Source organism: Panthera onca, chromosome B4, assembly GCF_046562875.1.
Source record: "Panthera onca isolate mPanOnc1 chromosome B4, mPanOnc1 haplotype 2, whole genome shotgun sequence".
NCBI classification, from domain to species: Eukaryota; Metazoa; Chordata; class Mammalia; order Carnivora; family Felidae; genus Panthera; species Panthera onca.
Window position 1 is genome coordinate 12,506,414 of NC_138345.1, and position 12,995 is coordinate 12,519,408.

The 12,995-nt window shown below is 53.7% G+C and overlaps 1 protein-coding gene across 13 annotated transcripts in view; it reads right to left on the reverse strand.

Annotated features, from left to right (window-relative positions):
• The window catches only part of FRMD4A (FERM domain containing 4A), a 608,405-nt gene that overhangs the window by 13,679 nt on the left and 581,731 nt on the right, over positions 1–12,995 (reverse strand). For 10 of the 13 annotated variants that reach the window (XM_060659574.2, XM_060659575.3, XM_060659579.3 and 7 more), the window contains 5 exons: positions 11,708–11,764; positions 9,060–9,297; positions 7,920–8,087; positions 5,130–5,992; positions 3,359–3,455 (listed from right to left, as the gene is read on the reverse strand). In XM_060659574.2, the coding sequence (XP_060515557.1) occupies positions 3,359–3,455; positions 5,130–5,992; positions 7,920–8,087; positions 9,060–9,297; positions 11,708–11,764 (1,423 nt within the window). Of the gene's footprint in view, positions 1–1,013; positions 1,086–3,358; positions 3,456–5,129; positions 5,993–7,919; positions 8,088–9,059; positions 9,298–11,707; positions 11,765–12,995 lie in introns of those variants that run through there. The other 3 variants (XM_081796050.1, XM_081796048.1, XM_081796049.1) reach the window with 1 other exon arrangement.

The window sequence follows — 12,995 nt, forward strand, 5'->3', positions numbered from 1 at the left end:
CCTCATCCTACCTTACCTTTTAGGTGGAAGTCTGGCTCCTTATCTACAGCAACATGGTGTTTACCAAACAAACGCCCTGCTTGTTCATGCATCTGTGTTTTTGCCCCTGCAATGGCCCTTCTCCAGGTCCCTCCACCCCAGGCCGTGGAGGTGGAGGCCAGGTTCAAGAGGTATGGCCCTGGAGCCAGGGTCCTCCCCTCCCCTTGGAACTCTGGCCTCCAGCATGGTTCCTGGAACATAGGATTTTAATTTTCTGGTTACATATCCACTTCTGAATGGTATCCTTATCTTTTTAGTTGACCCTTGCAATGCTATTTAAATTTCAACGTCTTGTCTGTCGGTTAGATTCTGGTCCCTGGTAACCGGACCCAGACAAGGTAGCACGGGTTTTATGGCCACCATGGCAGTGCTGTGCAAATTGGAATGTGCCTTGGATTGACCCAGGGGTCTCGTTGAAATGCAGACTCAAATTCAGTAGGCCCAGGAGTCCAGATTTCCAACGAGCTCCCAAGTAGTGAGGACGGTGATGCTTATCTAGGGACATTTTGGACAGCAGGCCATGTGGCCGAGTATACATCTGTCCCTCAGGAATGCAGGATGAAAGCAGGGGTGATGTGCAGGTGACTGGATCAACTCAGTCTGGTTTTGGTGCTTTGCCGTGTAAACTGGAGGGCGCTCCTCTTTTCCTGGACATTGACCATGACACCAGTAAAAGCTTCTGCAAGTATCTGCGTACACAGAGTCTGGGAAGGGCTACGACACACAGTGGGGTCTTTTCTGGGAAGTAGCAGTGGGAATGTCTAACATCTCATGTCAAAACATATAAACATAGAGTTCCCCAGGTATCTAGAAATAAGACATAAGAATAACGCCTTCCACACCATTCAGAAGCTGCTTCTGGAAATTACGATGCGGACAAGGGCGACACATGCAGCACATGTGAGATCACACACTCGTGAGCAGCGGGGGAGAGAGGGGGAGGGCGGGGAGAACCGAACACCCCCTTACAATACCTCTAGTCATCAGTGCTTTGGTGAGTTGGAGACTCAGACCCATCCATAATGGGTGAGTTTTCTGTTGCTTCTCTGAACAAAGGAAAGCAGAAGAAGGAAGAGAAGAGAGATCATGTTAAAGAGAGGAACTGACACAGACATGATTAGTAGCTTATTAATACATTGCAAAGATCAGTCGACTATACACCCAAGCGTTAGTGACAAATAACAGAATTCACGCAGAACTTTCAAGCCCCAAGAGTGACTCAAAGGCCTCCTCTTTGGTTTTGTTCGGAAGGCGGGCTTTGGCACTTTGTACCCATTTCTCATTTTCCTATCACATCACAGAGAACAGTTGCTGGTTGTTTACGACCGTCCACCTCCTCAATCTGATAAACATTTACTTCAAGGACCCAAACAGCTTGGTTTCCAATTTGTCCAGCCTCCTCACTAGCTCTTTGTGGTGGAACACAGGCAGGTTTCGAGGCCAGCTCAAGGGCGTTCACTCCTTTCAGGCCTGCCCTCCCGCAAATAACAGTCATATAATCAGATTAGAGGAGACTGGGGGGGATTCAGAAAATGTGGACCATCCCGACAAAGACCCTGAAATGGGAAGTTCCTTATTTGGGTGAAATGGCTTGGCCACTGGAAATACCAAGATACACAAGGTCTGACGTACTTTCTCCTATGAATTAATCTCCGCGCCACTCTCGGGCCTGAGGCCTTGCAGTAGCTGCCCGACCACGTGTGATGGACCTGACCTGTGGATGGCATGGGAGGGAGGGTCATAACGACCTGTAATAAGGACGGAGAGGGTAGCTGCCGCCCCGAAGACCAAGAAATGGGAGTGGACACAGATCACTGTGGTTGGGACTATGGGTTCTCCTGACTCAAAAGGAGGAAGAGGCATCATGGGCTATAGTTGAGGGACTGTCAGACTTGAGCAGACATCAGAATCCCCTGGAGGCCTTGTTAAAACACAATGCCCTGCCCACCCCACCCCACCCCCCCTTGTCTCATTTAGTAAGTCATGGATGGGCCAGAGCGTCTGCATTTGTAACAAGATCCCAAACCACACATGCTCGAGCTGCCGGTCCGAGGACAGCACTCTCAGAACCACTGGCCGGTGGAAGAGGACAGGACTCTGGAGGCCAGAGAACGTAGCTTCGTTCAGCTGTGGGACTCCGGGCAGAGCACCTACTCTCTCTAAGCCTCATCAGTACAACTAAGAGATCGGCTCTTTCCCTCGCAAGGTTGCAGTGAAGAATATATCAAACTTATAAATGTCGGAAAAAGCTCCCAGCCTTTGAGTACACCGCAGGCACTCAACACACATCAGCTCCCCTTTCCCTTCTGTCAAATACTAAGGCCCCGTAAAGCCTGGTTTAAAGTCACCCCGGAGAAATTTACAGAGACAAAAACGTCTGCCAGGCACGGGAGCCCGAATGCAGCCAGTGGAGCCCGTTCTGGTCCTGTTGTCCTATGATTCAACTCCCAGACGGCCGTCAACTTTTTCCAGGCTTCCCCATGGGCCCTCCAGCAAACTAGAAACTGAATAGAGCCCGATCGAGGGATCCCTCACCCCTTGACCCAGCGGGCGCGGACAGAACCTAACAGCCAGTCCGAGGGGACGTGTGAGGACCAACAGAAGAGGCAGGGATCGTGAGGAAAGCGATTTACGTGTATCTGCTGGACGTCAGGGGTCAGAACGTCTAACCGTCCACGAGACTAGAATGCTCTATGCCTACGCTGGCAGCTATAAAAGGAACGGAATTTTGGTTTCATTACTTTGCTGTGCGTCACTTCTTAAAGATCTCAGGGAACCTGCACCTGATCCCCTTGGTTTGTGGGTTAAGAGCAAGCAGCTGGAGCCAGGACAGAGAAGGGCTCGGAGCCTCAGGCCCTTTTCCTTCAGATGTGTCCTGATTCTAAGGTGGGGGCAGGGCGAGAAGCAAGAGTAGCTCAAGTCCCCTCTCCCCTTCCTGCCCCGCCCCCTGAAGTCCGCCTGATAGAATCTGAACACAAATCAAACGCCGCGTGGAATTCTGCCCAAAGGAGTGCCGTTTGACTTCCGGCACCCACCTTCCCCACGTTCCTGGGACCACCGCCAGGGTGAAAAGAGAGCCCAGAGAACTGGCCCGTCTACACGGACAGGGACGGAAAGGAGCCAGGTGGGAGGTAACAGCGTCCACGCAGCTGCTTTGGGAAGGAAGGGGTTTCCCAGGAACAAACGCTCACATTTTGGGTGGGTACACCCTTCCGGCAACGAGGATCTTGTGTTTAGGACATCCTTCCTAACTGATGAGGAAAACTGATCATTCTAGAGGCTGGAAGAAGGGGGCAGAAGGTCTGAACAGGGGACTCACCCAGTCTGCCAGGTTAGGATGTGGTGGGGACTGCTTGGGGGCGTCACTCCAATTTCACTCGACGGCGTTGAGCTTCTCTGGCTTTGAGGTAAGGCAGCTGCGGAGGGGTGATGCAGAAAAGGGGGGGTCAGACAGGTCCAGTGAAGGAGCTTCTTTCCAGAGATGCTGGGTATGACCCCGTGGCAGGGTCACAGTGGGGGCGATCCCCTTCCCCCCCTGACTTTTGGCCAATTCGGTCTTCTCCAAAGTATCTTTCTCATTAAACTTCAGATACAGCTTCTTAGACCTTCGAAATACGTTTAGAACTTCTAAAATATGTTCTCAAAGAGTTACCTCATCACCAGGCAAGTGCTACAGTTTTGACAGAAGGGAAACACTCCTGGTTCCTTGTTCCTGGCAGACCGCTAGTGCTCTGAACAGTTACAGAGGCTCATGTTTTTTAAATGATGCGAGCAACGCACTCATTCGTTCTTTCTCCAAACCCTCCTGCGAAGTCCCGGGCGAGTTTCACTGGGCTTTTTTTATAGATGAAGGAGGAACACGGAGAAGGTTCTAGGACCTCCAAGCCCATGGTTTCTTTCATGATTGCCTGAATCACTTTTGTCCTCCTCTCTGGAACCTGTCATTTGGCCAATGTGCCGCCATAATAAACGAATGAGTCACTGGGGACACGGGGCATAGAATGCGGGAGCCGTGAGGCCTGGTGCACCCAGGCAGCCGGCCGGTCCCTCCTCTTTGTCCCATTCATTCCAAGGCCCAAGAATCCCCCCGTTCCCCAAAGGTGAACCCCATTTTCTGTCCTTCCCGATCTTTATCCTTACTTAACTCTTTCCCATCACAAGTCAGATCCTGACTTGGAATCCCTTCTGTGTGCTGATCACTCTCATTTTATTCTTCTATTTTAAAAAATCATTTTATTATGTCTCAGCTGCCTCCCTTTTCTTTCCCTGTAGTCTGTCTAAGCAGAGCCTCCTGCCTGCTCCCACCCCCCCCCCCAGCCCGAGCGTGCTGCGAGCCGTGAGGTCACTGCTGAGCACTGGGGGTGGCTGTCACCGCTGTTCTTTCCCAGAGAAGCTACTAGCTTCTGAAGCAAAGGGTGGTGTTTTCCGTTTTTACTTTTTTATGGTCTGGCACTACTCAATGCTGAGTACAAGGAAAAAAGCCTAATTATGAAAGCTTTAAAGGCGTAGTATCGAGGTACTGAAAGCACTTTATAAAAATTCTTTTGGTCACCTCCTAACATCCCTGACATGGGAACCCAGGAGCAGTTGGGACTTTAACCCCCTCTTCCCCCCTCCCCCCACCAGTCGGTCCCACCCAGGGGACACGGCCCAGTTCCAAGGCTCCAGGACGCAAGGCCCTGCCTGGAACAAGTGTCCCCCTGGAAGGGGCCACTCGGGTCTGCAACGTACTAGTGTCTCTTCACCAGGGTAAAGGTGCACCTTTGACTGGAACAAACCCCGAGCCATGTCAGCACGGGGCTTCCCTGATGTCTGTCCTTACAAGAAGCGGCCGGAGGGAGGGTTCGCATCTCTACCTAGGATGCTGAACCGGGGGCGACTTGGCCCAGCCCGCTGGGGAGGGTCGGAGGCGCTGCCCCCTCCCCCCCACCGGCTCTGAGATCTCCGTCCCCCAAAGCCAGGGCTGGGGCGGGAGCGCGTGAAGGAGAGGGGACCCGAAGGCCCCCAGTCTCAGCCGTCTGACAGCCCAGGTTTCTGGAACGAACGATCTCAGAACGTCCGGAGGTCCCCCCCACCCCCGCCCCGCTCACCTGACGTGGCCTTGCACATCTGGGGCATCCTGGTGACCCTGCTGTGCGCCACGAAGGTGCTCTGGGAGGAGGTGCTGTACTGGGAGCCGCTGTCCGAGGAGGTGGAGCTGGTGTGCGACAGGCGGCTGTGCTCCTTGTGCGAGGCCGTGGAGCGCTGGTACCACAGGCGCAGCTCGTCCGAGACGGCGGCGCGGCCCGCGCCCTTGTCGTGGGCGCCCTCGCGGCCCAGCGACGGAGTCCGCAGGATCTGCGAGCGCGACGGCGTCAGGCGGCCCGCGTCGCCCTCGTCGCCGCCGCGCCAGCTCTCCCGGAACAGGCCGCCCGCCGTGTACGAGTTGGACGTCTTGAACTGCGCCTTGACGCTGTAGTGGCCCTCCTGGTCGCTCTCCAGGCTGCGCACCACCACGGGCGTGGCGCCGCCCTCGATGTACAGCGGGTACTCCTTGATGCGGTACTGCGAGCTGGGCTGGCTCTGGCTGTGCAGGTAGACGCCGTGCGCGCCGCCGCCGCGCGCCGCCAGGTTGGGCATGCTGCCCGAGTTCGCGGCGCCCAGCGCGCCCGCCGCCCGCTGCCGCTGCCGCTGCCGCGCGCGCGCCTTCGACGGCGAGTCCTCGGCCAGCGTGGAGTAGTTGGCGTTCATCTGCGCCGGGTAGTAGTGCTCCGAGCTCGAGTGGCTGGTGCAGGAGGAGCAGTCGTCCATGGGGTCGGAGCCGTTGCTGCTACGAGTCCGCGGGGTGTAGAAGTCGGGGCTCCCCGTGTCGTTCTCCGAGCCCAGGAGCTTGCCCTGGGACTCCAAGCTGGAGCTCCGGTGCCTAAAGTGCAGGGCGAGGCTGTGCAGCCGCGTGGGGCTGAGGTCCACCGACCTGCGGGGAGACGGCGGGCGGGCGGGCGGGTGGGTGGGGATGCCCCGGGGAGGGGCGCCTGGGGGGACGGGGTGGGCGCAGGCAAGGACAGAACCCGCCGTCCAGAGCCGCCAGCGAACCGCACCTAGGAGCGCTGGGCGGGAGCGGGGTGGCTCTGGGAGTCCCGCCGGGCGAAGCCAAGGGGCCGGAGGGACCGCAGATCCCCCCCCGACTGGGTGCTCGAGTATGCGCGGGGGCGGGACAGCGGACGGCGCCCACAGAAAGGTGGCCTCTAGAAAGGCACCCTAATAGCCTGGCTTTTTTTTTTTTTTTTTTTTTTAATGGCGCAATAGGATTCTATAGATGCAAAGAGAACCAGGAGAATCCGTGCCATCAGATGAAATGCCCTGTCTTTGAAGAGCAAGAGAAAGGCGGACTTAGCGCACTTCACAGGGTTCAACCAGATACTGTTAGGAAACCCACGTAGGTTCCCATTCGCCCGGAACCCTCAACTGGGCGGCGGGAGCAGCTAACACTTAAACCTGACGGCTGCACACACTCCTCTTGCCACTACTTTGTCTATGATCCACTCTGCTTATGAGTCCACACTGTAAACACCCATCAGTGTCACAGGGGCGGACGATGCTAGGACACATGTGACATTCAGGGCGGCCCCACTGGCCAAGTACAGGAGGAGGTGAGTTCCTGTTCTGCCACTCAGGGTAGAACGTGAAGTCCCCACCGAGCGGCTCTTTGGGGCTCAGGCCTCACTTTCCTCTCCACGGTCTCGGTCATCTGCTCCGGCCGTTCTAGCCCCCGGGGGACATGCTAAGTGCAGGCCTGGCCCTGGGGCTCTGACCTTGCTCTTCTCGGATGTATCCTCAGAACTGGCTACCCCATCCATTCAGGTCTCTACGCAAATGTCACCTTATTAGAGAGAACTGCCCTGATGCTTTCACTTAATGGTCACTCTTGCCTTTCACTATGTAGCCCCCTGTCCATTTTTCTTCGTGCGTATCACCGCGGGACAGACCTTTTTCTTTCTTGCCACTCTCCCCTACTAAAACGTCAGTCCGTTGAGAGCTGGAGTGTGGTCTGTTTCGTTCACTGCTCTGTCCCTACGGTGATACCTGGTGCATACAGGCAAGTGACAAGTATGCTGCCTGAAAGAATGAATCAGTCTTGCCTGGCGAGCTCCATCTTATCCTATATAAATCCATCCTTGGAGCCACAGTCCCTACGCAATCAGTGCGTATGCAAATCCCTACGCAATTTGATCAAATCAAATGATGGCTTTGGTTGTGCCTCTTTTCAGAAAATGCAGGAGTGAGTCACGCTTCACTTCTGCCAGTTCCTTTTCCTCTTCAATGAATTTACACCCTGAGACATTAAAAAGTCCAGGCCTCAGCGGGAAGACACATGAAGACTAGAGAATAAATATCACCCCCTATCAGTGCAAGGTCGTTCCGTTTCCAGCATGTTCCCTGCTGATCTGGATAGCCTCTCCTGCCTCCATTTTGATTAGGAAAGCTCCCTCCGTGAGGCGTCTGGATGCCTCAGTCGGTAGAGCATGTGGCTCTCCATCTCGGGGTCGTGAGTTCGAGCCCCACTTTCGGTGTAGAGATTGCTTAAATAAACAAACTTTTAAAAAATTTAAAAAAAGAGGAAACTCCCTCCATGCCCACTGTTTCCAGAAGCCTGGAGATTTCCCAGGTGACTCCCGGACGTAGACCCGGGGATACAAATGGGTCTCGTAGCTAACGGGGGGCTCACTGCTGCCGTCCCGGATTTTTCATCCCGCTTTGCATTAACGAGAACCTGCCTCACTGGTTCCGGCCTGACCCCAGTTTACCGGTTCTTTGGGCCATTTTGGGGGGGGAATCGCCCAGGTTAACAAAGGGAGGTCTGGTCTAGGGACGGAGGTGGCCCAAAGGCCTGGTACACTCACCTCGTGGAATGAACATAGTGGGGACTCCGGACCCGCAGGTCTGGTGTGGACGGCATGCTGGACTGGGAGTTCCAGTGAGGGAGGCTGCGGATGGGGCTGTTCTGGAGGGAGCTACTGCCCCCGCCTGCTTCTGCACAGCTGCCCGTGCTGGGGAATCGCTTGTGACTGCTGCAAACCAGAGGATACCAGGCTGGTCACGGCCACACACGACCGCACCTCTTCCCGGGGAGCTGCCCGGCCGCAGACCCCAGCGTGGGTGTCGGGAAAGCTCGCCCGGGTCTGCCCGCGCCCCCCCGCCCCGATTCCTATTCTGGCTCTCAGCCTTCGCCCCAGTTGTGGGTGGGGGTCCTCGGCCCCGACCTGCACCACAGTGTGAAACCAAGACCCTAGTGGGGGCGCCTGGCTGGCTCAGTCAGAAGAGCATGCGACTCTTGATCTCAGGGTTGTGAGTTCAAGCCCCCCGGGTGGATGGAGAGATTACTTAGAAAATAAAAATCTTCAAAAAAAAAAAAGAAAGAAAGAAAGAAAGAAACCCTCATCAGCCTTGTGCATAACAGGCAGTGGACTGTTCTGTGAAGTCCCTGCCCTCAACCACAGTTTCTGTTTTCCAGCGGACAAATATTTACCTGTCTGGACAGCCACTGGGAGCTTTAAAGGGTGTAATTAAAGGAAATGAGAAAAACAGAGAAACAGACCAAAATGCCTTCCAAAAATCTCTCTGCAGTATCAGCTGAGTAATGAGCTGATAATGCACGGCTAAGATTACAGCTGTCTGGCCCTGGAATCCTGTTGGATGATGCTGTAGGGTTCTGAACCACTTTGGGATTCCTGGGAGTAGACTCTCTCTTGCCTTTTCAGAAGGACGCTGCCTAAGCCTCCCTCGTTAATTTCCGTGTCATTTCACAACATTAAGACCATCTGCCAAGACACTGTGAGCCCCAAACGCCCATTCCCTTTTGCACCACCGATCTGCACCTTGACAGGGTCGGCAGCAGAGGGCGCTGTGAGCGCAGCACTGTTTTAAGGCCGCCCCAGGAGGGAGGGAATGAGCTGGTGTGGATTCTGAAACTTGTGGGTGCTATTTGGGACAGCCCTTTGTTTTTTCCCGTGAGCTCATGTGATCTCCCCGACCCAGCTCACCTGGAATGGCCGTGGGAGGAACGTTTCTTGACCTTCTCGTAAGGCTCATCTAAAGAGGACTCACTCCACATTTTGGGCTTTATGGGGGATTTGTCGTAGTCGCTGCCGTGATAGTGCATCTGCCGGAGTCCCTCCAGGGACTGGGGAGGAGGGGGCCTGTTGTGTGACGGTGGTCGAGGAGGGAGTCCCTTGTGAGGAGACTGTAAGGGGGACAGTGTGCTGGTGACCTGAGAGTCTTCTGCACAGAGATGGAGAGAGACGAACTGAGCAAGGGTCCCTCCCACCGACCCAGACAGATCCCCCCACCCCCACCCACAGCTGCCCCCCCCCCCTCTGCAATCCAGACAGGCGTCTGCTCAATGACCACATTCCACCCCCGCCCCCCACAATCCAGACAGGCAACGAGCGCACCCCATGGCTTCCCCAGTTGCCGAGACAAGTCAAACCAGAATGAACCAAACCTAAACTTCAAGCAGCAGCCTTCAATGGGGAGAGAAGTTTCACTTTTGATTAGCTACAGATGGAGTGAAGCCTGAGTGCCAATAAATCCCAACAGCAAATGATTGCTTCATACCAAAGAGCAAAACATAGTCATTAACATGTTGTAAAGTTTTCATTCAATAGACCTTAAGCGTCTAATTTGGTCTGGGGGAGTTTCAGCTCCAGGAGGGTTCTGTTGTGTTTGCTTCTATCACCTCAGTGCCTGGAATGATGCTCAATAAATACTTGTTAGGAAAAAAAAAATGAAAGAAAGTTATGTATGTTGCGCATCATTATCTGTTGGCGGTTCTAGGGATCTACTCTCTCTGCTTTTCTTTGATTCCAGGCTGAGTGGGGAATGTGGTCTGAAAGCCCTAGGAAGACTCTGGAACTTCCTAAGCACGGAGGGGTCAGGATGAAAATCCTGTGTGAGAGCTAGTCAACTGTCAGGGTTCCGAGTGGGCAAGGCTGGGAGAGAGACGAGGCAGGAGTTAAGGAAGATAATCAGGGTGGACAACTCGGGGGGTGAGGGAACAGCAGTGAGCAGGGGGGGAGGGGGGGGAAACTCAGTGCTCATTGTGAAGGCAGAGGGCCGGGTCTGAAGGGAAAAAATACACAGAAGCAAACCCCAAAAGCTCCAACCACCTTTCACTTGGCCCCGCAGTCCATTTACAATTCGTATTCTTATCCAAAGCCTAATTCTCCATCCCCCAACCTTGAAACCCAGCATCTATTATGCGCCCGCCCCTCAAATCAGTAAAGCAAAGAGCCCCTAGGAGGGGCAAGCCTGCAATGGTCCAACTGAGGCGATGATGCCCCTTAGGGGGTCCGGAACACAGGAGGAAACTAGTCGCCATCCATGCACCCACGTTAGCCAACAACAACACGTACCTCCCCCAACTCTTCTCTTACAAAGGAATCTCGCTCAATTGTTGTTCCCTCGCCTGAAGAGACTGAAGTCCACTGAGGCCAAAACCAGGGCCGGATCGCTCGTACTCAAAGCCCCTCTCCCTGCTCTCCCGCAGCCTGGCTTCCTCCCCACCCGCAGAACGATGCTGACGATAAAAATATTATGACCTGATTGCTAACAGCAGGGCCAAGACTATTGGGTAAATAACCTGCCAGCCTTTCCCCACATCAATAGCAATTATTTTCACCCTTGCAATTCCCATCATGACTATGTGTCGGGCAGACCTTTTAAGGTTTTCTGTCTCAACAGCCACTCAGCACTGCCCACCAGAGGTTCTCCTAAAGGGCAGAAAAATTAACTGGCACTTAATAGATTTCCATATCGTCAATGTCCTCGCCTCCCAAGTTTTGATTTAAACCCACGGGAACGTTCTCAGAGATGGTCCCATGCCTCGAATTCTTTCTACCCCTGTGTGTGGTGGTGGTGTGGGCGTGGGGGATCAGTTCTGTTTTTCTAAGAATTTCCCAAGAAAATATCCTGATAACCGCTGGGTTTTCAGAGGTCAATGGCAAACAGGAAGACAATTTCAAGGCCTGACCAGGAATCTAAAGGGACATCTTCTCTTTGGTTTTCAAGATTTCTCAGGAAGGTATGGAAGGTTTTTCTTCCTGCTACTCCCAGGCTTTCCTAGTGGGCTTCAATCTTAGACTTGTGATCCAACCAAAGACCATGTCTTTCCTCTAGAAACTATGAATACTCAAAAGGAAACTGCACATGGTGTTCAGTTAAAACTGTGGGGCGCCTGGGTGGCTCTGTTGGTCAAGCATTCAACTTCGGCTCAGTCATCATCTCACGGTTCTGTGAGTTCCAGCCCCGCATCAGGCTCTCTGCTGTCAGCGTGGAGCCCGCTTCGGATGCTGTCTCCCTCTCTCTGCGCTTCTCTACCTCGCTCTCAAAAATAGACACTAAAAAAGATTTTTTTAAACGCGGTTTTGTCAACTATAAAACAGAGAACACCGTTCATGGACCTCACCTCCTACCTCTGGGCCATGGGAAATACCGAAGTTCCTACAGACCCGAGCTGACGCGGCGCCCACCTACCCCCAAATGGGTGAGTGCTGCGAACCAGGGACTGGCGGGGCACCCTGCTGTCACCTCAGCCTGGCTCTGGTCTTCCCACTGGGCTGTGCCAGACTGCATACAGCCTAATCCCCGTTAATCTGTGTCCGAGTTCTGAAGCAGGAAACGGACAACCTACCATCCTCTAGCACAAGGGCATCCGAGAGGGAGCTGTCTTCACTGGCAATATTTCCATCTGAGAAGAGAGAGAGCAAGAGTCTATGAGTTCAGCCCATCCCTTAGACAAAGACCTCCTTGTAAAAATCATACGTTTGGGACCGTCCCACATCCTCCTCTTTCTAATCAGAGAGAACACACGGAGTACAATCAAAATGCTGTTTGGCATTTCCTTTGACAGTCCCTGGGGTGGGTCATTAGCTCATCCCTCGCTCCTGACACCGCGATGTGCCAGTCTTTGCGCATCTGCACTCTTGTTTCACTGGACCCTGCCGTGCCGAGCAGCTTAATATCCAGGATAAAGGCTGCCCGGCCTGGTTAAGCCACATCGTTGTCCCGGCCCGATCTCAGGGCGTGTTCCAACCCAGCCAAAGGCAGTGAACTGCTATGTATTTGGTACACGCGAAACTAGGTAAGGACTTGGCTTTGGTCTTGTGGCAATAAATGTCTTCTCCGTAAACTTCTTAAGTCGTTAGTGGTGAACGCAGGCTGCTAACTATAGCTTCTATCTCTCCAAAGCCTATTTTTATAGGTGCTAGTTAACCATGAGAACGTGCCCAAGAGGGAGCCAGTAAAATAGTCCTCCCCTCTTAACATCTGGGGAAACTGAGGCCACCGAGGGGGAGTGGTTTGTCTGGAGTTGCTCTGTTCAAAACGAGCAAAGGTCCCAGTCTGAAGTTCCAAGTTTAGTGTTTTAGCTCTTGAAATAAAACACCAGGGGTGCCTGTGTGGCTCAGTCAATTAAACGTCTGAGTTTGGCTCAGGTCATGATCTCACGGTTCGTGGGTTTGAGCCCCGGGTCAAGCTCTGTGCTGACAGCTCGGAGCCTGAGCCTGCTTCCGATTCTGTGTCTCCCCCTTTCCCTGCCCCTCCCCCACTCATGCTCTGCCTCTCTTGCTCTCGGAAAATGTTAAAAAAAAAAAAAACAGAAAGAAAAGAAATAAAACACCAGACTAAGGAACTAAGAAGAACTGTAATTATTCCTCTAATTCAAGTGTGGCAGAAACATTCTGAGGCGGTGGCAAAATAAAGTATATTCTTGAGCACTTAAAAACAATGGCTGCACATTTGCATGGGACCATGTGCCGCTGGGACAGATACTTGTTTAAATGTGAATTCTGTTGTCAGCGCTCACAGAACCGCCAGGGGCCGGGCAGGCCGGGAAACCAGGCTCTTCTGGGGCCGACCAGCGACAGGTCTGTCCCTGTGGTACCCCTCCCAAACTTGGCTCTGGTGACCGTGCTGGAGGT